The sequence below is a fragment of the Neofelis nebulosa genome, chromosome X (assembly GCF_028018385.1).
Source record: "Neofelis nebulosa isolate mNeoNeb1 chromosome X, mNeoNeb1.pri, whole genome shotgun sequence".
In the NCBI taxonomy this organism is placed as follows: domain Eukaryota; kingdom Metazoa; phylum Chordata; class Mammalia; order Carnivora; family Felidae; genus Neofelis; species Neofelis nebulosa.
The window spans coordinates 31,948,812-31,973,917 of NC_080800.1; the positions used below are offsets into that span (position 1 = coordinate 31,948,812).

At 36.1% G+C, this 25,106-nt stretch overlaps 1 protein-coding gene across 1 annotated transcript in view; it reads left to right on the forward strand.

Annotated features, from left to right (window-relative positions):
• The window catches only part of CFAP47 (cilia and flagella associated protein 47), a 540,470-nt gene that overhangs the window by 321,896 nt on the left and 193,468 nt on the right, over positions 1-25,106 (forward strand). The window contains exons 47-49 of the mRNA XM_058712583.1: positions 20,772-20,968; positions 21,865-22,008; positions 22,616-22,789. Of these exons, the coding sequence (XP_058568566.1) occupies positions 20,772-20,968; positions 21,865-22,008; positions 22,616-22,789 (515 nt within the window). The remainder of the gene's footprint in view (positions 1-20,771; positions 20,969-21,864; positions 22,009-22,615; positions 22,790-25,106) is intronic.

Sequence of the window (25,106 nt, forward strand, 5' to 3'; positions counted from 1 at the left end):
CTCAGAGCCTAGAGCCTGCTTCGGATTCTGTGTCTCCCTCTGTCTGCCCCTCTGCTGCTTGCACTCTGTCTCTCGCATTGTCTCAAAAATAATAAACATTAAAATAAAAATAAATAAAAATAAAATATAAAATAAATATATAAAATATAAATAAAAAAATAAAATATAAATAAATAATAAGATAAATAAATAAATAATAAAATATAAAATAAAAAATAAATAAACATTAAAAAAATTATAAATGTAATAGTTTACGTTATAGCCTACCTTCTGAGAAGACTTGTAATCATAATCATAAAAGGCAATACCTGTTATGTAAATACTTTATATACATTTGAATTTACATCAAGTGAAAAATAAAAGGATATTTACCTATACTCATCTTAAATTTTATTCTTCTATTAATGTATTTCATTTGTAATAACTTTATTGAGATATTCATATATCATGCAGTTCACCAATTTAAAGTGTATAAATCAGTGGTTTCCAATATATGCCTAAATACATGTAACCATTACCCCAGTCAATTTTAAAACATTTATATCACCTCAAAAAGAAACTCATTACCCTTTAGCTATCAACTCTTTATCATCCACCCTACCCCTCAGTCCTAATTAATCATTAATCTTTGTCTCTACATGGATTTGCCTCTTCTGGAGATTTCATATAAAGGACATCATGTAATATATGGCATTTTATGATTAGCTTCTTCTACCTAGCATAATGTTTTCCTAGTTCACCCACGTTCATGACCATGCAGTATTTTTCCATTTCTTTAGATATCCCTTAATATCTTTCAGCAACAGTGTTTTGTAGTTTTAAGAGTATAAGTTTTGTACTTTTTTGTTAAATATATTCCTAAGTATTTTATCCTTTTTCATGATATTACAAATGGAATTGTTTTCTTAATTTCATTGGCCTTTCATTGGCCAAATAATACTCCATTGTATGACTATAACACATTTGGGTTATCCATTCATCAGTTGATGAATGTTTGGGTTGCTTCTACCTTTTGCCTAGTATGAATAATGCTGCTATAAACATTTTTTGGGCTGAACATATGTTTCTGTTTTTCCTGGGTGTGTTTATATATATATCTGTAAGTGGAACTGTTGGGTCACATGGTAACCATGTTTAAACATTTGAGGAAATGCCAGACTGTTTTCCAAAGTGGCCATACCATTTTATATTTCCCTAGCAGTGTGTGAGGTTTCCATTGTCTCCACATTATCAACAACACTTGTTATCTGACTTTTTAATTTCAGTGATCCTAGTGGGTACAAATGGTGTCTATTGTGGTTTTGATTTGCATTTCCCTGCAAATCAGGTGCCTCAGGATGTTGAGCTTCTTTCCATGTCCTTATTGGCTACTTACATATCATTTGCATAAATGTCTATTCAGAACTTTTACCCATTTTTAAGCTGTCTTTTTCTTATTGATTTGCAAGTGTTCCATCTATATTCTAGATACAATACTTTATCAGATATAGGTTTTGCAAATAGTTTCTTCCATTCTGTGGGTTGTCTTTCCACTCTTGATAATATTCTCTGAAGCATCGTTGTTAATTGTAATGGAGTGTAATTTATTTTTGCTGTTGATCTTGTTGCTCTTGTTTTTGATGTCATATTTCAGAATCCATTGCCAAATTTGAAGTCATGAAGATTTAGCTCTTTTTTCTTCTAAGAATCTTACAGCTTTAGTCCTTACATTTAGGTCTTTCATCCATTTTGGGTTAATATTTGTATATTGTTTGAGGTAAGGGTCTAACTTCATTCTTTTGAATGTGGCTGTCCCAGTGGTCTTGGAACCATTTGTTGAAACAACCATTCTTTCTGCATTGAATTATCTTGATACCCTTGTTGAAAACCAGTTGACCATAAATACATGGTTTATTTCTGGATTCTCTATTATATCCATAGATCTATATGCCTTTCCTTATGCCAGTACCACACTTTTCTGATTACTTTTGCTTTGTAGTAAGTTTTGAAATCAGAAAGTGTGTGTCCTACTACATTGTCCTTTTTTAGCCAAATTGTTTGGCTGTTCTGGTATTCTCACAATTTCATATGGATTTTAAAATCAGTTTGTCAGTTTCTGCAAGCAAGCCAACTGGCCACCTGATAGGTATTGCATTGAATATATAAATCAATTTGGAGAAGATTGTCATTTTAACAATATCAAGTCTTGTGATTCATGACCATGCAGTATTTTTCCATTTCTTTTAATATCTTTCAACAACAGTGTTTTGTAGTTTTAAGAGTATAAGTTTTGTACTTTTTTGTTAAATATATTCCTAAGTATTTTATCCTTTTTCATGATATTACAAATGGAATTGTTTTCTTAATTTCATTTTTAGATTATTCATTGCAAATGTATAGAAATATAATTGATGTTGTATATTAAAATTATATCATGTGACCTTGATGAATTGATTTTTTAATTCTAATATGTTTTACTGGTTTCCTTAGGATTTTCTGTCTACAGTATCATGTTATATGCATATAGAGATCATCTTATATCTTCCCTTCTGAAATGGATTGTTTTTATCTCTTTTTCTTACCTAATTTATCTAGTCAATACTTCAACTACAGTGTTAAATAGAAGTGATAAGAGGGCACATTCTTGTCTTCTTCCTGAATTTATGGACAAAGAATCCAGTGTTTAATCATTAAGTATCATGATAGTTGTAGGTAGCTCATAGATACCCTCTATGAGGTTGAGGAACTACCCATCTCTTCCTAGTTTGTTGAGTGTTTTTCTCATGAAAGTGTATTGTATTTTTCTAAATTACTTTTTGCATAATTGGGATGAGCATGTAGTTTTTTTTATTTTTTTATATTATTTTGTTCTATTGATAAAGCATATCATTGATTTTTGGATGTTAAACAAATCTTGCATCCCTGTGATAAATCCCATTTGGTAATTGCCATGATCTGAATGTTTTTGGTCCTTCAGAATTCATATTTTGAAAACCTAATGGCCAAGGTGATACTATTAGGAAGTATGGCCTTTAGAAGGTGATTAGGTCATGAGGACACAGCCCTCATAAATGGGATTAATATCCTCATAAAAGATGCCCCAGGGTGCTAGTTCACCCTATCTCTTATGGGAGGATACAAAGAGAAATCTGAAACCCAGAAGAACATCCTCACCCGACTGCTGATACCTCATTCTTGGACTTTGAGTCTGCAGAATTGTGATAAATGTGTTGTTTATGAGCCACGTAGTCTATGCTATTTTGTTATACCATCCCAAACACATTAAGACAGTAATGCTGATAATTCTTCTATATGTTGCTGAATTCTATTTAATTTTGTTTTTATATTCATAAGAAATTTTGGTCTACAGTTTTTATTATAATGTCTGTGCAATAATACTGGCCTTATGGAAAGAGTTAGGAAGTGTTCCTTCCTCTTATTTCTTTTGGAAGCATTTCAGAGGGTTTGGTGTTGATTCTTTAAGTGTTTGGTATATTTCTCCAGTAAAGTCATCTGGTCATGGGCTTTTCTTTGTTGGGGGATTTTTAGTTACTGATTCAATATCTTTACTTGTTATATAGATGTATTTTTTTTAAAAAAATTTAATGTTTATTTTTTGAGAGAGAGAGAGAGAGAAAGAGAGAGATAGAGTGTGTGAGCAGGGGCAGAGAGAGAAGGGAGACACAGAGTCTGAAGCAGGCTCCAGGCTCTGAGCTCTCAGCATAGAGCCTGATACAGGGCTGGAACTCACAAACCAGGAGAGCATGATCTGAGCTGAAGTCACACGCTTAACCACTTAACCAACTGAGCCACCCAGGTGCCTTATATAGATCTATTTAGAATGTCTCTTTCTTTTTTCAATCAGTTTCCATTGTTTGTGTCATTTAAATTATGTAAATTTTGCCATACAATTGTTTATACCATTCTCTTACATTCCATTTTGTTTCTGTAAGGCAGAAGTAATGCTCCTAGTTTATTCCAGTAATTTGAATATTTTCTTTTTCTCTTGGTCCATTGAGCTAAATGTTTGTCAATTTTGTGGATCTTTTCAAAGAACTAGCTTTTGGTTTCCGAGATTTCTTTCTTTTGTTTTCTCTATTTCATTAATTTCTCTTTCAATCTTTATTTTTTTCATTCTACTTTCAGTTTAGGCACCTCTTCTTTTTTCTCTGTCTTCAAGTGAAAGTTTAGGTTTTTGATTTCAGATCTCTTTTCTTCTTTATTATAGGCATTTATAGTTTAAAATTCCTTATAGGGATTTACAGCTATAAATTACTAGGTTAGTTGAATCCTATAAGTTTTTGTGTTTTTATCTTCATTTTCATTAATCTGAAAGTATTTCCTAATTTCCCCAGATGTTTTTTCTTGATGCACTGATTGTTTAAGAGTATATTCACAGTAACAATAGTTGTTTTGGGAGGGAGGTTGAAATATTATAAAACACCCAATATAGGTCCCATGGTGTAATGGTCAGCACTCTGGACTCTGAAACACCCAATATATAAATTAGGTAAATGGAAAGCTTCTCTGTTCAAAACCAGAGAAGATGCTTCAGAACTAAGTCTGTTTGCCCTCTTCCCACCTATTACTGTATCCCCAGCAGTGGTTCATGAAGCACATTCTCAGAAGGCTGGGGTTCTGATGAATACAATTTGAAAGCTCCTGATTTAGCCCAACTTCCACATTTTATAGGTGAGAAAATTGAAACACACAGAGGGTAAGCACTTCAGCTAGAATCAAGTCGATAGTGGCATAATTCACTCTTTGAACAAAGAAGCTAGATTATGGGATACTTTAGTCAACAAATACTTATTATTGAGAACCTACTGTGTATAAGCAGTGTTAAGGTACCCAAGATATAGCAGTGAACACAATAGAAAAGATCCTAGTCTTTTAGAAATTTGACGTAGATAATCGTCCCTAGTGTTTGCCATCATTGGGGTATGCTTTGAGTGACATTTTCATTATAGGTTGTCACTCTTCTATGGCTCATTCTTTCAGTCTATCTTGTGACTCAGGGTATTACTTCTTTGGATAACTAACTAGTTAGAGGTACTGACACTGGTCGCGGCATCAAGAAATATGACTAGCCGTATGAGAACTTAACCCAACCTTTGACTTTTATTGTTTGAATAAAAAAGGCCCAACCTCTGGTTTTCAGTTTCAAATGATGTACAAATTGTTAGTGACTAGATCGACATATTAAATGTGTATTATTGTCTGCTCTATAACTGCTATAATTGTCTGCTTATAACTTTCAGCCATTTCTATTTTAAATCAGTTGTTTCTATACACATGTTATCTGATTGAAAATAATTACATGGCCTTATCTCCTTGGTTGATCAATTTTTATTCTAATATTTGAAGGTTCTGGTATAATAGTCACTTTTTCTTATTTTTCAGAAAAACAAAATGAAGGTGCAGCTTTATTTTATGAATTTATTTTCTATTTTCATGCATGGGGGTCCAGAAGGGATTTTAATGAAGGTGTATTAAATTTAATACATCGAACTTTAGAATAGTGAAATTCAGAAACCGTGAAAGTAGTTAGTTAAGTGTATGTACATAATTTAGAAAATCTTATGTGTTTGCTTGTCGCTGCTATATCTGTGTGTGTGTTTGTGTGTGTGTGAATAGAGTATAAAACTTCATTTTTTAAAAATAAAAGTCAGTGGAAAAATAGTGTCTGAAATAGAATTTTGTTCTTAAGTTTGTGGGCAACTGTAGTACTCATTTGAACGCAACAAATGCTAACTAGTGGCACATTCCATTGTAATATCACACATATATGTAATAAAACATAATGAAGGTATTTGAAGTCAGTCTCTTTTTGGCATTACGTCTATGATTATTTACCATTCCTACATTTACTAAGTTTCTTTATTTTACCTTTAAGCATAGAATCTGAGAGAATTTTCATTTTGTCCTTTATACTTAAAACATTTTGATCTTTCTCTTTGGTGTTTTAATAAGTATTATGGTGTGATCACCTTCTTGTGGAGGGAAATAATCATCTTGTCTTTTCTCCGAGAGGTGCCTCCTCACCAACTCTGGGATGTGGAGGACTGCCCAGTTGCACCTAACTGTCTGACTTCCTATAGAAACATAGCTGGGATCTAACATTAGGAAAAGGGGAGGGGGGGGGGGAATCTGATGATGGAGTGAGAGAAGAAATGATGGAAGTTTTAGTGGTCAGCAGGTGACCGGGTACTTAAAAGGTAAACCTATTAATAACCCTATGTACACATTTCAAGGTCTAACCATTGATATTTATATTTTATTGATTATCCTGCTTTCTGTAATACTTTTTATCATAATCTGAGTCATTGAAAGGCATCACCTTTGGAGAATGTATTCATGAACAGTAACTGAACCTTTTGCTCCTCTTCCCTAATCACACTAGTGGGTGCAGGGATCAGTCCTGTTGATCAAAGTATTGTCCTCAGTTCATAACCCTGCTCACAGATTCCTTGGCTGAGTCAGAAAACTGGGTCTTGTGCTCTTATAATCTGGCCTTGGCCCAAGCTGCCTCTGGAATGGACAAATGACCGAGCTGCTGAGACTGTTCACTCCTATCTCTTTCCATTTCAGGGTATGTTTTCATTTATTTTCTTTGTCCCACTTGTGGGTGGTTATAACCTGATTAGAACATTGAGTGTCTCCCTTTTGTATAAACTCCCCTTTAGAAATGTCATTTTTTAAAATTTTATTTCTAGCCAACAACCTTGGTTTTTGTCAGAAAAAGAGATTTTACACTGATTGATTGAAGTACACCTGATGCACGATGTTAACATTATTTTTAGGTGTATAACAGTGATTGGACAAGTCTCTGTGTTATGCTATAGGTCTGTGCTTACCACAAGTGGAGCTTCCACCACCATACAACACAATTACAATATCATTAATGGTTCCCTGCGCTGTACCTTCCATACCCATGACTTATTCATTCCGCGACTGGAAGCCTAGATCTTCCCACTCCTCTCCACCCATTTTGCCCATCCCCCCACTCTCTTCCCTCAGGCAACCATCAGTTGGTTCTGGGTATTTGTGGGTCTCTTTCTGGTTTTTTTGTTTGTTCGATTACTTGTTTTGTTTTTTATATTCCACATATAAGTGAGATCATCTCATATTTATCTTTCTCTGAAGAAAGAGAGATTTTATTTATTTATTTCTTAAAGTTGTATTTATTTATTTTGAGAGAGAGAGCAAGCGAGTGGGAGAGAGGAAGAAAGAGAATCCCAAGCAGGTTCTGCACTGTCAGCGCAGAGCCCATCACGGGGCTCAATACCACAAACCCATGAGATTGTGACCTGAGCCAAAATCAAGAGTCAAATGCTTAACCAACTTGAGCCACCCAGGTGCCCCAAGAAAGAGAGATTTTAGACTTGCAGTTAACATTGTGATTTTTGAGATGGAAATTATGTAGTAATATGTAAATCTTTATCAGAATATTTGAGCTCTAATTGTGTGATTCCAATAAGTCTTAAGATAATAAGAAGAGAAAAAACTAGAAATGCTTACTGGAAATGTTAGGAAAGAATTTCTGTGGAGGAAAAAAAAAGAATTTCTGTGGAGGATTGATAGCTTGGATTTTTTTTTCTGGGCATAGTGCATGTTTTCTCACATATAAAAATGATTTAAGAAAATAAATAAAAATGATTTAATTATATATGCATATCCATATCTAAACTATGCTGCATTTCATTTAATTATTTGTCCTAAAAATGTATAGTTTAACTGTAACATTTATGCCTCTTCCATTCTTCATTTGTTTTGTTACTTTTTAAAATCTATTTTTGTGAGAAACTTCATTATATTTTATCAAAAATTTAGGAGACTTTCATTCATTAATCTGGATTTGTTTTAAAGGGGTTCAAATGATGAAGAAATCATACTAAATTCTTGTCCTCAGGAAGCTTATAAACTAGTGGAAATGACAGTAATTGGGCACATGATAACCCTGATACACAGTTCAAGCTGGTCACTGCTTGTCTACTTAGCTTGCTAGTCATTGGAGTGTTTATTCACCTGGCTACAGAAATTATTTCAGGATTTGAGTTGGTTTAGAGAGACTTGGGATCTTTGCTGGAATTTTGGAAAAGGAATATATATTTTTTAAATTTTCTTTAACTTTTTTTTTTTTTTGAGAGGGAGAGATTGAGAGAGAGAGACAAAGCACAAGTAGGGGAGGGGCAGAGAGAAAGGGAGATACAGAATCCAAAGCAGGCTCTAGGCTCTGAGGTGTCAGCACAGAGCCCGATATGGGGCTCGAACCCACGAATGCAAGATGATGACTGGAGCCAAAGTTGGACGTTCAAATGACTGAGCCACCCAGGTGCCCTGGAAAAGGGATATTTTTCCCCAGGTCTGCCAAGCTGGGAGGATAGAAGTCTGGTGTAAGTGGGTAGAGTCTCCAAGAATGAGGTCCACATAGAGAAAGATGGATGACATCTTATGATTTCAGGTGCATCTCTGGATGCTGTCACTGTAAAGGTGGTCATTCCCTTTGGGCATGCCACTTACTGGGTCAACACATTACCTCTGTGGTTCCTGCTAGTTTTAGCTGAGCTTCTGACAAATGAAAGTGATTTGAGAGGTGCAGTGTCCAAAGCCTGCGTTCTTTCCATGTTGCTGATAGTTGCCAACTCTGGCTGTACAGTGGCACCTGGGGACCTTTTACAAAATACACCTTCAAGGGCCAACTCTAGACCTACTGAATCACTCCCAGGTCGGAAGAGGTCTAGGAACCTGTATTTTAAAAGTCTCTTTCAAGGGGTGCCTGGGTGGCTGAGTCGGTTAAACATCTGACTCATCTGATTCTCGACCCTGCTCAGGTCATGATCTCATGATTTGTGAGGTCGAGCCCCCCATTGGGTTCTGCGCTGACAATGCAAAACCTGCTTGGGATTCTCTGTCTCCCTGTCTCTCTGCCCATCCTCTGTGCTCTTGCTCTCTCTCATAATAAATAAACGTTTAAAAATAAAATAAAAGCCTCCTTCTGGATCACCATCATAGTTAATCCACATATTAGAGTTGGGGAACCATTGCTGTACAGAATAATGCCACCATTTTACGTCTCCATTTTGCAAATGGAGAAAGTCAATCCCAGAAAATTAAAATCCCTTTCAGAGGCCATGTAAGAGGTCACATCAAGTCTTTTGAGTAAGCACTCAAATCTAAAGTCTGTTGATTTTTCCTTTTTGCAATGCTGCATTAAAAAGTCACACTGCTCTTTATTCTTAAGTTGGTGATTGTCTTAGTTTGAGTCCCCTAGAAAACGAAGCCCAAAGCAAGAATCATATACTGATGCTTTACTTGGGAGTTGCAAACTCAGGGCAATGAGAGTGAGAAAAAAGAGAAACAAGAAAGAGAAAGATGGAAAGTGAAACAGTGAATGACGCTTGAGCTGCTATCTCAGTGTCTGCTAGCTATCTCCATGAATAGATGCAACAGGTCGCTCAGCAAGTGTCACTTTTGCAAAACAGTGTGAAAAGTGCCTCTGAGCCATCCTCGTGGGAGAGGGAGGAAAGGAATTCTGTGTATATGTTAACCTCCTGTCTCCTGTACCTATTGGCCAGATTTTACTCCATGGGAGTTAATGGGGCTAGGCTTTGAGATGGCCTTCCCTGGTCCCACAGAATGCCAGGTTCCATGTGCTACCATGGCAAGAGGAGCCAGAAATTCTGAGCATGGGACTGATCTACCTGTCCATGACACAGAAGCTGAGGGGTTGGCTCCATTACTTCTGGAGGAAGTTGCAGGTGGAGGAACCAAGGGAATCTCAGGAAGCACATGAAATGTATCCCACACAGCAATGGTGTCTTACTGTTCATATTTTAGTCTTTTTAAGCCTATTTATTTATTTTGAGAGAGAGAGAGAGAGAGACAGAGAATGTGTGTGTGTGCGCAGGGGAGGAGCAGAGAGAGGGGGAGAGAGCAAATCCGATGAGGGGCTCAATCTCATGAACCTTGAGATTGTGACCTGAGCCAAAATCAAGAGTCGGGTGCTTAACCTACTGAGCCACGCAGGCAACCCCAACTGTTAATATTTAAAAAAAAATTTTTTTAATGTTTATTTTTGACAGAGAGAGAGACAGAGCATGAGCGAGGGAAGGGCAGAGTGAGAGAGAATTGGAAGCAGGCTCCCACAGGCTTCCAATTCCACAGAATTGGAAGCAGGCTCCAGGCTCTGAGCTGTCAGCACAGATCCCGACACGGGGCTCGAACTCACAGACCACGAGATCATGACCTGTGCTGAAGTCTGACACTCAACTGACTGAGCCACCCAGGCACCCCTTTTTAAAATTTTTTTAAATGTTTATTTATCAACTGTTAATATTTTAAAGAGTTCTTCTCGTTACACCGTCAGCAGCTTCCATAGACAATGTTCAATTTCTTTCCCTTTTCCCTACTGTCTCTGCTCAAATACTTCATCCCAGGTCCTGAGCCAATTCTCTTCTGAGACCTGGGATGTAAGCACCCATTGGTGCTGTCTCCCAGGCTCCCCTGTCATGCCTGCAGTCTCATGAGTAGTACAGTAATGTTAATCTGGCAGCCTGGGCCCCTTCTTTGTATGATCCCATCCTTGTGATTGCATCTTCCTCTATCCCTCGTGTTCTAGCACTCAGCTATAGACTTCAACTTTATTTCTTACAATACTAGTGAGTTGTTTTCAGACTCCTCCCTAGGTACCGGTAAACTCTTCCTACCATCCACCCTTGTTCTGGACAGCCCAAGCTCCCTCAAACAAGAACCTTGCCTCTGAACTTGGGATCCTAGGTCTTTCTTGACTTGTAGAACTGGTCTCTGACGTCAGCCTGACCTAGTTTTTCTTATGTCTGGTCTACATACTTGATTATAATTTTGCTTCTGTTTTTGAAAATCCCAGGCACAAATGTTTGACAAATTCGCCTTTCTCCTCTGGCTGCCCTCCCATACATGTCCTCCCAGAGCCAGAGTTTCCAGCTTGTTCATTTGTTAATCTGTGTCTTGTCATAACATTTGGGGGTTCTGTCAGCCCCAGGTTCTTTCTTTCTGCTTTGCACCATACAATAATGAAACAAGATTGTGTCTTATATTATCAAAAAAATTACATTTGAATCAAATAATTTGCCATATCCAAGTCAACATAATTGTAATATCCAAGACTGTGTATATATTACTTCTCCTTATAGTTCTATTGTAAGATACTTTAGGTTCTATCAATGTCTCACTTTGCCTTTTATTGTTTTATATCTATGGACGTAGAGCCTGCAAGCAAAAACAAATGTGAACTTCAAACAACGTCTTAATCTTTCTATTAGATCTTCAATAGTGAACATATGTTATGCAATAATACATTTAGGATGACATTTAATCAAAAATTGCATAAGCCTCTCCCCCTAGTTTAAGTCCTAGAGAACGTGTTGTTTATTGGCTTGCTAACAGCTTAATTTGCACTCTTAGTATATCAATCTAGAGAACTTGAAAATCAACTCTGTTTAAAACAGATTTTATTTTTAACACATAACAATTAGACAAAGTTTATGGTATTCAGAATTGGAAATGCAAAACAGTTAATTTGTCGTCAGTAATCCCTTGCTTCCTTCCCCATGGAGGGGTTAATTAGAAATTTTGTTTCAGTTCTCTTGGAAATTTTGTCTCCTTAAAAAATTATATAGAAAAGGCAACTTCCTAGTTAAAATATTGGCAAGCTGCTACTCCATAATAAGCTCTCTTCTAATTTTCCATTAAATGATCCATGAATACATACGGAAATTCAAAAATTCAGTAGCAATGGAAAGGAAAGATAACAGCCACCCATTTACATAAATCCTATGAGGAATTCCCAGTAATTACTGAGCTGATGTGGCCTGATTGAAAAACACATTTAATAGCCTCCACAGCTCATACCTAATTAAAAGAAAATTTAAGTATACAGAGCAAACAGTCTAGTCCCATGATGTGTCTTTTCCTCAGAAATGTATTATCTGCACGTCCCAGAAAACTAGGAAGCTGCCTCTTCATTGCATCCCTCCTGGCACATAGTAGGTGTTATAAAACTTTTTTTCTAATGAATGAATCTGTGTGAAGTACTTTCTAAAGTGGTCCTCTATTAACATTTCTTTCTCTGCATCCCTCTTGACAATCCAAACCCTCTGGACTTAAAATAACTGGAGCCATAGGGGAAAATGTGGAGGAACATCATTCTATCAAGGATTTATAGAATCGAGCAGGTAGATCTGGTGGTGGTGGTGGCAGAGGTGATAAGAAGCCACGTGATTTGTGGTGCATGTTACTGGTGACATGAGAGTTTATCCATCAGTAGGAAGATAACGCCATTTTCTAAAATGTCAGCTTTTCCCTAGATTATTTGAAAACTGACCAGGGATGTAAGAAAATATCCTCCCTACAGCTCATAGATGGATGCTTGTTGGATACAGGAAATTGACCCATGGGGATGTGTTGAGCTACCTCTATGTTTAGATCTAAGAAGTCCCTGCAGGGGCGCCTGGGTGGCGCAGTCGGTTAAGCGTCCGACTTCAGCCAGGTCACGATCTCGCGGTCCATGAGTTCGAGCCCCGCGTCGGGCTCTGGGCTGATGGCTCGGAGCCTGGAGCCTGTTTCCGATTCTGTGTCTCCCTCTCTCTCTGCCCCTCCCCCGTTCATGCTCTGTCTCTCTCTGTCCCAAAAATAAAATTAAAAAAAAAAAAAAAAAAAAAAGTCCCTGCAAAGTGAAAGGAGAATGAGACCCTGTACAAGTGGCCACCTGGGAAAGATGCCCGTCTTATTGTAGGAGCAAGCGAGAAAAGAAAAGGCAGAAATGGTTTTTTTTGATTGTAGAAGATAAAAGAGTGACACCTAAATTCACTTAATCCGGTTATAGTGAAACAATAGAAGGGTAAATTCTGAAAAGCAAGGAGAGAAAAAGACACATTATTTTCAAGGGAACAAAAATTATACTGAAGGCACAATTCCCAACAGTGTCAAGAGAAGCCAGAAGACAATGGAATTACAGTGCTGAAGCAAATTAACTGTCAGCCTAGAATTTTAAATCCCAGTAAACTATCACTCAAGAGTAAGGATGAAATACAAATATTTTCAATCCCACAATGAGACGGAGACAATTTAAAACTCACAGATATTTGCTAAAAGAACAAATGGAGGACCTATTTAGCAATGAAGGAAATTGAATTCAGAAAAAAGAATTAGGATCCAGTAAGAATGGTTATTAAAATCATCAATAAATGTGTGTAAATCTCAATGAGTGTTGGCTATGGAAACATTAATGAATAATTCAGGTGTTTTAAAAGCAAAGTGAATTCAATTACTAGGAAATAACTTTACCAGGGGGATGGGTATTGCCATTAGATGTGTAAGGTTCTTGTATTTGAGGGGAAGAGTTTTGAATTATTTTCAGACATTTTTAATAAAGTGTAAATATTGAAAACTTGGGACAACCAAGAAAATATAAAGATAGAATATATAATTTCTGAACCAATAGAGGCATAAAAGGAAATAAAACGTTGATGAGTCCAATAGAATACAATAACAGAGAAGAATTGAAAGAAGGATGTAGTACAGAGAAGCAGCATATGAGATGTTCAACACAAATAGGTCATTAATCATGGTAAATATAAACAGACCAAATGGTGAAAGGTGATATTTTCAGCATAGAAAGTGAAATGGAGCTGTATGCTGTTGACAAAATTACCTGGTAAGATATCTAGGTATATATACCAGGTATATACCAATCAAAAATTAACTGGCTTAAATATATTAGGATAAATAGACTTTAAGGCTAATGAATATATTAATTTTAGAAAGAATCCTGCAATGTGCAGAAAATCTCCAAACTTATTTCCACCTAACCACATAATCTCAAACTATGTGAAGCAAAATTTGACAAATATGGAAGGGGAAATGAACAAATCCACAGAGTAGGAGAATTTATTATACTTCTTTGAATAAGTGAAAGATCAAGCTGACAGGACATTAGTAAAGCTCTACTAGACTTGACCAACACAATTAATGAGATTAGGTTTTCCTTTACCTGATAAGCCTACTGTGGCTCTGCTGGAAATAATTGTCAAATTTTGCCATTTACCTATTACACCACTTTGATCTCTCTCTGGGCTTCTTTCTATGCTTTAGGGCATCTGTGAGCATGTACAGGTATTGGCTTTCAGCGAAATCTGACAGGGAACTGCATACCGGTCTTTCTTGGTCACAGATACTTACAAACTTCATGGGGAGAAAAGTCCAGTGCTCTCAGCCATTTAGAATTGGTTAGGAGAAAAAGGCCACATGCCGTTCATTCTCTTGGCATCCCTGAAAACCTTTTTCCTTCCTTGATTCCTACTTCCGTCTCTCCTTTTTTTTTTTAATCCTCCTTCCTTCTTCCTTTCTTCCTTTTTTCTTTTTTCTATCTTTTTTGATACCCTCTTTCTTTTCACCCTTAAACATTATATGATTTTAGATCTTGTGTGTAATAGCAAAGCAAAAGTGGTTGAACCTTTTTTGAAGTGACAAAATCCATTTTAACCAGTATTTCAAAAATTGAATTTGTCCATAAATAGTGTGGGTCTTTATCATTTTAAAAATACCTTTTGCTTTATGGAATAGTATAATAACTTTGACAATCTAAGCAGCAAGCCATTTCAGAAAACAGTTTTTCCTGAATGGATGATACTAAACTACTACTGAAGAAAACAGTTTACAAAATAAATGAAGCACACTCTAAAATGTGTAATTGCTGAATCCTTTTCTTTTTTTTTATATGAAGTCTATGGCATACTTCATGTTTCTGGTATTAATAATAATAATAATGAGCAGACATTAGCATACAATGAATCTGTCATTTACCGGAGTATTTGTGAGGTCCATGCTCGGGCACCAATAAGAACATGATAAAGTAACTAAAATGGGTAAAATCCCCAATAGTGTGTGATTTGGTCTTTTTGTTTGTAGAATAGAAAAAAGAATCTGCACTGAAACTTTCTAGTAGTAGATGGAAGTGAGATTAGCAAATGGGCCACAAAATTCTCTGAAAATATAATTACTCGTGCATTCATTCACAACAAATAAGTATTTATTATAAATTAATTTATATAAATGAATTCACATCATAAATATAGTAACTCTCTTGATATCTCATTTTCTGAATTAAGATATGCTTGCTAATATTATACTAAATAATTAACTGTGGAAGATAATGACGATTTGGCTATATCACTTAGTCTCTTCCATATTTCTGATGTGCTTTCATCTAATCATGAAACATTAAGGCAGAAAGAAACCTAATAGAAGTCAGTTAATCAAATTAGATTCCATAGAGCCCTAGCGTTCTTTTAAAATGCTTTTGTCTGTCTATAGGGGAGCTGTGCAAAAGAATGGAAGCTTCTAGCTGCTCATTCTACTTCAACTAGATCAACTCTAGCTTACTTTGCTCTATATTTATGTATTGAAATTCTGTCTTTGATATTTTTCAGACACAGTGCTCCCAAGCCAAAAAATAAGACATTTAAAAGCCACTCATCAAATCTTACTCCTTAATTTAAACAGATGAAGAACTTAAATTCTAAAAAAAAACACCTCTTTAAATTGTTTACCTAAGGTCACACAATATAGGAAAGGAGCTAAAACTAGAAAACAGGATTTTTAACTCTCGCCTTACCAGTTTTATACATGTATCTTCCTTTGCAGTTAAGACGTGGTAGATTGTTTCAGTAAAGCTCATGTGGATCACATCTGGCTGTACATATGTTTTTGTGTAGTCTCCTCTCTTGTTGACCCTGGTCTTGGCCATGTGACTTGCTTTGGCCAATGGATTGTTAAGGAATGTGAAAGAAACTGATGTACGATGACCATTCATACATGAGGGCTCTCTTTTGCTGTTAGTAATTTTCATGTACTATTTGAAACATTGGGCTCATCTCATGGGTTAGAGAGCTCATGGACAGAATTCCCAGTTGAGGTCCCAAATTATGAGTGAGCCCAGCTAATACCACATAAAATACATGAGCTTTCCCAAATGAGGTCAGACCACTGAAGCATGAGCAAATAGATGGTTGTGTCCTTAAACCACTAAGTTTTAAGGTAGTTTGTTTTTGCACTGATAGGTAACGAAAAGAACAGTATTGACTTATTGTCCCAACCATGACCTTTCCTAGGATCCAAGCGTACATATTTTTATGGATTATTTAAAAAACTGTGCATCACACTGACTTCTTCTAGTAGCTAATGTTATATAAAATTATGTATTCTTTCATTGGAGAGATTCTGTCTTTATTTCCTTCATTTCCTTCAGTAACTGCAGTCTGTTAAATTTAGATATATTTTGTTATCTTTAATTACAGAACCTTGGGAACTGCCACAGTTACTAGGATCATATGTGTAGGAAAGGCCCCAGGTGAGCTACATCTGAGTAGAGTAGGGATGGAAAGGACAGGTCCAGATTGTCCCTAACATATGTGATGCCAGTTCAAAAGTACAGGTGGAAGCCCATGTACCATATGTCTAAAGTTTTTAAGTGGTAAGTCAAACTAACAAATTTTTAAATAGATTATATTCTATTATTCCACCCTGACAAATATAACTTTACACCAACCTGTAAGACCAAGTTTGAATTTAGAATTCTTGGCCACCTCAGAGTTTTGCCCTAGAATATGATAGCACAGAATAGCTGGGCCCTGGCCAGGTGCTCACTCTGTTCTCTTCCTTCCTTCAACTTCGACAGCATGTACCTTAAGAGGTCTCATGTACAAATTTGTGGATGCATCAGCCCACATAATTAATCTTGGTCTCTATCCTCCCTTTGATAGCCACACATTAGGTTTCAATTCTAGCAGTGTTCCACTGAGAAAACTGTCAAAGAAAAGAGTCCTGTGAAGGTCCTGGAAATAGGATCCAAACACTCTGGATTGTGAATTATGGCATCCCATGAACTAGGAACACGGATGGGGCTGGGTTACATGTAGGCCTGTACCATTGGGCCCACATATTCCTTGCATGTCCAAAGAGATGGTGCCAGAGGAGACTCAGAGGCCCTAGAAAGCATGAGGCCCTGGATGGGAAGCTCTCTTTCCTGGGTCTAAGGGTGTGAGTTTCGTTGGGGATCCCCAGCATCAGACCCTGAAACAAGGTCTTGAGACCAAGTAGTTTGAGAGGTGATCTCAGAAACCATAGCTAAGAGTATGAGAGAGTGAGAGACATCAAGGAGAAGCCAATTCAGGGACTGTTAATGAGTAGTCACCACTATTAACATTTTGGGCTCAGTTGCCCTAGGGATCTCTAGGAGTTCATGTAGAATTCACTTTAGAGTTATTCCTACCAAAAGTCAAAGACGCTGGGTTATTTTTCCACCGATTTGTTACATATTTGTTGAGGACTAAAAACACATTTGTGGTCTGATCCATGTGAAGGCTGAGTAGCCTCATATGTTCAGAGAAAGCCCTCGGAGAGAATGTCACAGTTTTCCATAAAGCCATTTGCGTACAGGGAGGATTTAAATGCCCAGGGGACCTGGCAGGGCATAGACAGTATCTGCTGCAGTGCAGAACTGGAAAACACTTTGAGAAAACATATCCCAAAAAGAGAATGATAGTTTGATAATATAATGTAGCCATAAAATTTCCAAATTTTTAAAAATCCAAATCCTCTCCACCTCTGCTATTTTACATCTTAAGGGAATGTGGATACTGGCTTAATTCAGAAGTGACTTCCTGTTGATAGTTTATGATATTTCTACTTACATTTGTGGCATGAATCAGTTAAATTACAATTGTTTTATCACTGTACCTTCAGAAATAAAGTGATCATGGGTGCCTGGGTGGCTCAGTCAGTTAAGCATCTGACTTCGGCTCAGGTCATGATCTTGGGGTTCGTGAATTTGAGCCCCACATTGCGCTTGCTGCTGTCACCACAGAGCCCGCTTAGGATCCTCCATCCCCACCTCTCTACCCCTCCCCTCCCAAAATAAATAAACATTTTAAAAAAGTGATCATTTCCATGAATTCCACTGTTAAGATGGATTCCTTTTCCAACTGGTAAAGGAGAGAGGCTGGCACTATGCATTCCTTAAGGTCTTTACTCATGAACATTTCATGAGTTGGAAAATGCTCACTTAAGAACGTCCTTGGCTTTCACTTTCACACTCAGTATCATTAAGAAGTCGATATTTTTAGGGAAAAGGGAGTAGCATATAACATAAAGCTTTTGGTAGGAGCTTTACACTGGGACTTGTGCATTCAATCATGTTTACTATTAAATAGCCAGTTATTCTCTGTCTTCAATGAGAATAATAATTACTCTTGAGTTGCTTAAATTTCCTATTCTAAGCAGTGTAATTTTATTTAAATTACCTAATCTAAATATTTTCCTTTCAGTCTGTTCGTGAAAGAGAACGATGAGGTTTCTTTATTTCTGTTAATAAAGCAACACGTTTTGATCACATGATTATCTCACCTGGTTTGTTCTAATGATGTTGTCACAACTCAAATAATTCTCTCAGAATGAAAACAGTCCATGAATCACTGATGATAAAATGTGACTGGAGTCCTTTTTGAGAACAAAATTTGTATTCTAAAATTAAATTTGATACAATAAAAATAACAACATTCTGACAGCCTTTGTTTTCTCTTTAGACCAGCTGATAATCTTGAACTTTGCTTAGATGTAATATAGATTTCAAATGTGATCCATCGTCAGTGTATTTTAGTATACAATGTATAACACTAACATTATATGTATTATGTATGACACATAGAAACATGCAGCATGCTACAGTGCATGTAATTAATATGTTTTTATAGTATATAACACCTAATGTATACCACACATATACAAATCCCCAATTCGATTTTAAAATGATTTAAAGCAATTAATGTTCTTACAGGAGTGACTGATTTTCTTTGCATAAATTTCAGTGTATTTGAAAACAGGTTTGCCATTTTTAACATTTGAGGTGCTAAACGTGAATGAATTAAAAATATAGCTAATTGATGTCATAATACTTATCTGGTCATTGGTTGATAAGCTTGATTTGTTTTCTTGGTTTCAGAAAACTTTCTAATACAGAACTAGGCTTTAATCATTTTTTTATCATTTCTTTTTTATCTATTACTTAAATACTTTGCCATTAGTGGGGAAATTTATGTTATATTCTTATACTACATCCTATTTTAGTGTCATGAGATTTCTATTTATTTTATAAATAAATTTTTGTATATTTTATTTATTCATCTTCATTTCATGGAGGATGGTGAGCTGCAGAGAAAAAAACTAGTGTTGATTAGAAGGAAAAGACAAGCATAGAAGCCTACCCACCATTAAACTGCTGTTAACTGTTGACTTAAGGTTAATGGTATAACAAGGTGATGTGAGAAGTATTATTTGGGCATGCCTCCTTCTGCCTCCCTTGGTTTTTTAACTATGGAAAAATTATCTCAACCTGCTGGTCAAGCTGCAAATTATTTTGATTAGTATGGAACAGAGTATCCCTAAGTCATAGAAATGTGGCAGACAGGGACACCTGGGAGGCTCACTTGGTTGGGCATCCAACTCTTTATTTCAGTTCAGGTCATCATCCCAGGGTCCTGGGATCAAGCGCCGCATTGGGCTCCATGCTGAGCATGGATCCTGCTTAGGGTTCTTTCTCTCTCCCTCCCTCCTTCTCTCTCTCTCTCTCTCTCTGTCTCTCTCTCTCTCTCTCTCTCTCTCTCCCTCTCCCCCTCTCTCCTGCTTGCACACACTCTCTCTCAAAATAAACTTAAAATAATAAATAAATGAATGAATAAATAAATAAATAAGAAATGTGGCAGACAATAATGCTCACCAAATATTCCACATATCTGTCTTATTTCTCAGTCTCCATTCAGTTAGATAGAGCCATGGGTTTGATTCTGACCAATTAATTGGCCCTTGGAACAATACAGGTGCTAGGAACAACTCCCCCTTGCACAGTCGAAAATCCCTACTTTTGAGTCCCCCAAAACTTCACTACTAATAGCCCCCTTGGGCCCCTTGGTTGGCCACAAGCCTTACCAATAGCATAACAGTTGATTAACACACATCTTGCATGTTATACGTCTTGTATACTGTATTCTTGCAATAAAGTAAGCTAGACGAAAGAAAATCCTAAGGAAGAGAAAATACATTTACAGTACTTTCTTGTATTTATTGAAAAAATTCTGTGTGTAAGTGGACCTGCACAGTTCAAGCCTGTATTATTCAAGGGTCATCTGTAATGTGTATTATTTTTTTAATGTATGTTTGTTTGTTTGTTTGTTTGTTTATTATGAGAGAGAAAAAGAGAGAGACAGAGAGAATCCCAAGCAGGCTTCACATTGTCAGTCCACAGCCCGACACAGGGTTTAAACCCACAAACTGTGAGATCATGATCTGAGCCGAAATCAAGGGTTGGGTGCTTAACTGAGCTACCCAGGCACCCCAATGTTATGTGTATTACTTTTGAGTTGAGCACTGAAAAGCTCGTGAACAAACATCCAGCCACTTTTCTTCCCCTGACCTGTACTTGCAAGTACAGTTGCAAGCTCATGGAATCTTTCACAGAATGGGTCTCTGAGTAGATCTTCCTGTGACCTATGCAAGATATATTCTGTCACTGATAAATAAACTTGCTTATTATGCCCTTGAGATTTAGGAGTAGAGTGTTACTTCAGGATAAGCTAGTTTCTTCTAGATGATACAATATCATTAAATACAATAGTATTACATATTGCTTTACCCCAAAATGAATTTTGGGATTTATGTGATTAAAGATGATTAAGCTATTTTTTAAATGTTTTTGATAGTTGCAGATGGATCCGTTCTAGTTCCTTTACGATTTGTTCCTCTCAGTGCTGGACGCTACCCTTGTAAAATTTTGTTGACATCACGGTATGATGTGCGTGTCTATTGCATTGAAGGTATAGTAAATGCAGAAGAACCAGAGGCCAGGTTTGAATTTGAAACACCAGCATTTGAAGCCCTTACCCAGAATATTCCAGTGGTAAGTGCAAACATTTTTTGTACTTTTTTTCATCCCCACTGCTACTGTCTCAATTAAAGTCCTCCAAACCTTCATCTTGAACTAGTAGAATTTCTAATTGCATTATCTGCTGCCATTTGTTTTTCCACATTGATGACAGGAATTTATATTCCTGAATATAAATGTTACCATGTTGCTTCCCTCACTAATCACTTTCATTGGATCTCATTCCTTAAAAAATTAACTCTAACTTCCTTAACTTATCATCACATTCCTACTCAAAAGGAATTCCTGGTTCCACCAGGCAGAGTAATGATCTGCCTCCAATCTCTCTACTTCAAATTTCGTTGTGATCTTCACAATTGAGATGGGTTCATGGGCACTAAGAACAATGACTGTAGCTTGGCTATCAAAGTGATACTACAGCATAGAAGAAGGTTATATATTTGTAAGGAATGTTGAATTTTCTAGACTAGAAATTGGTTTTTGTTTGTTTAATTATTAAAGATATAACAAAAGTCTACTCAAAGCACAGAAATTTGTTCTGATGGGATATATAAGCTTGGCGATCTGAGCAGTCTGCCAGAGAGATTGCCCATAATTAGGAGAAGAATGTGTGATTCTAAGACCATTTTATAATTTTAACAATAATTAGTAAGTTAAACAAATATTTCCTTAAATACTAAATAACCCATGGATCAGCCTATTTGACATTGAAAGCATAGTCATGCTCATGCCTTATGTTCACATTGTTGATAGTTGTTCATAACAACTATGACTTTCAAGCGGTAATTTTTCTGAAATGTAATTTAAAATATAATATATAATTTTATTAAAAATACCAAGAACTAATATGTAACTCAACTTCATCATCATCATCCCTCTGACATTTTTCTACTTTTTTTTTCACGCTTTAGAATAACAAAACAAAGAATGAATGGAAATGTCAAGTTACTATAGAAGGAGAATGGTTTTATGGACCTTCTGTTTTATATGTTGGAGCAGATGAAACTGTGCAGTATCCTCTCACATTCAGACCTATTTTGGAATGTGAGATTATGGTATGAACTCATTGATTTTTTTTCCCTAGTATTAATAATGTCTATAAATTGATGTATGATATTAACATGTCTAATTTATGATAAATCTTCTTGCAGAAAAGTTATATCTTCTATGATTTTGATCATCAGTATTCATTCTGCTTGAAACCTTAATAAATGTTTTAACTTGAGGGATAAAATTTCTGAAATTCACAACGCCCCTGGCTGCCAATACTTAATGTCTAGATTATTTTTACACAAAATGTTTAACAAAGTAAAATCATTGTCCCTTTGTTTTTATTCATTAATGTAGGTGGTACTTCAGAGAATACTTTCTTAAGACATATTCCTTTCACAAGGACAGAAAAACGTATGGAATTGCTATGTACAAGAAGGCCTATATAAACTCTGTCATTTAGAGAAAGTCCAGAGAAATACAGAGCTTTCACAGGAAATTCATCTTTATTCATTCAGTAGAAGTATTTAGACATAAACCGGAAAAGTCAATGACTGACACATCCTTGACAGCTCATTTGATTAATCAGATTCAAAGTTAATCAGATAGCAGAGATTGTTGGGCATCCGACTGTGACTTCTATAGTCCTGAAATTTGGCTGATTTGTCACAGGGCAGACTTATTGTGCAAAATGAAGCAGATGGTATGGAGTATGTCTTTGACATAAAAGGGATTGGAAAAAGACCCCTGGCCTTGGAACACATCATTATAAACTGTCAAGTAGGAGAAATGACAAATAAACCCATAATGGTGCCCAATCATACAAAGACCATCCAAACATTTAAGGTAAGATTTTTTTCTTTAAGTCTGAAAGTGTTTTCAAAAGGACTATATTGAATTATATGAAATTTTAAAACCACTTAATTTTACTTAACTAGGTGAAGCAGTGTCACATAAGAACATGCTTAGAATTCTACTTCTCATTAGGCCAACAACTATTAAATTTCTTTTCAATTGTAAAGTTGAAATAACATCAAACAAGTTTTATATTTAGGTATTAGTATATAATCATAAAGCATATTAAAATCTACCTATTTGAATCGTGTACTTTGATCTGAAGAAATTGTATATGATAACAAAAGGCATTTGCAAAATATTTTGGATAGCTCATCCCATTTTAATGTGAAATCTGTAAACACAAATTTTCAAAAGTGTATCCTATCATTTATCAGCGTAAATAATATTGGGAATGTGAAGAAATGCATAATTGTTTACATTATTTTATATGAAGCCTTTCACCTGGCTGTCCTCACTTGATTTAAGTCAATCCTAAAATAAATTTTTTCACCCCCCGCTCCCACATTTATCTACAAATTATTGTGTGCCCAAGAGAATCTTTGAAAGAAGATTCACATATCTATCTATCATGAGTGCCTGAGTTTCAGAGGGTATTAGAGAAGTCTGGAAATTCTCTGGGTTTGCCTCCTGAATTTTTTTGTAATCCTGAAAATAATATGTGCTTTGATTTTCTTCTTTCCTTACTCGATGGCAAATGGAGTGAATATTAAGAACGAAAATGTCATCTTGACACTCCCCTGCTGAGACTTGTCCGGTCATCTCTTACCTTCAGGATAGAATCCATACTCCCTGAAGTGGCTTTTGCTGTCCTTTAAAAGCTCATCTGCTCATTTTCATCTCCTGCCACTCTTGGCCCCAGAAGCACTCAGCTCTTTGTAAACAGAATTTCCTTTTGCTCCTGTCTGGAGCTCTCTATACAACTCCCTATCTTCCATTTCTCTTTCTCCTCTTAATTCTTTAGGGCAAGTCTTAAATGCCACTTTTCCAAGAATGATAATAAAAGGCATTTTCAAAAAAAATTGGGGAGTGCCTAGGTAGCTTAGTTGGTTAAGCGTCTGACTCTTGGTCTCGGCTCAGGTCATGATTTCGCGGTTTGTGAGTTCAAGCCCCGCATCAGCCTCTGCGCTGAGGGTGCAGAGCCTGCTTGGGATTCTGCCTCTCCTTCTCTCTACCCATCCCCCATTTGTCCTCCCTCCCTCCCTCTCTCTCTCTCAAAATCAATAAATAAACAAAAAATTTTTAATAAAAATAAAATAAAAATAAAAATTTTTTGAACAGCTTTTAAATTTTATGGATTATAAAACTGGGGAATAGATGCCTTTCATGTGCTTTGACAACATTTTTTTACCTGTTCCACCATCATACATACTATATAATATTGCTATTACCTTTTCATTATTTTCCACCAGATTATAAACTGAGAAAAGGGGCATGTCTCTCTTATCTACATATTTATACCTTTCATAAATTATACTATCGAGCACCTAATAGCTTTTCAAGGAAGATTTTCCATATTTTTATATTTAAAGTCTTTTTTAAGTTTTTATTTATTTATTTATTTTGAGAGAGAGAGAGAGAACACAAGTTGGGGAGGGGCAGAGAGAGAGAGGGAGAGAGAGAATCCCAAACAGGCTCTGCACTGTCAGTGCAGAACCCGATGCAAGGCTCAAACTCACGAACTGTGGAATCATGACCTGAGCCAAAATCCAGAGTTGGATGCTTAACTGACTGAGCCACTCAGGCTCCCCCCGTATTTTTATAATTAAAAAGCTCCAAAAATTATAAAAGAACAGAAATGTATTTAAGATTTAAGAAAGATTTGTTCCTAGAGATATTATCAATAGATACAATATCACCTTTCTTTATTTGAAATTTACCATTGTCTTTAGTCAACACAGGATAATGAGCACTATGAATTTGCCCTTTCATTTCATTCATAATATTTGGTTTATTGCTTGCCTTTCAATAGAAATTCTGTTGGGGAACAACTGAGGTAGTACTAAAGAGAAAGGCTGGGGAGAGAAGCTTTGCTTTATACTTTGAGCTTTAATCATACACTTGCTTTAGCACCACTGAAATGCTTCTGATTCTCCATCTTCATTCCTTCATCTATGAAATGAATTTGACCTCTATGCACTCAAGATTGATTCACATTCTTTTCCCCTGCTCTTTCTCTCTTTCAATATCTTTCTCTTTGTGTGATTATTTTCTTTAATCTATAAATAGTCTCATATTTTTCCATTATAAAAGAAAACTAGGGGTGCCTGGGTGGCTTAGTTGGTTAAGCATCTGACTTCAGCTCAGA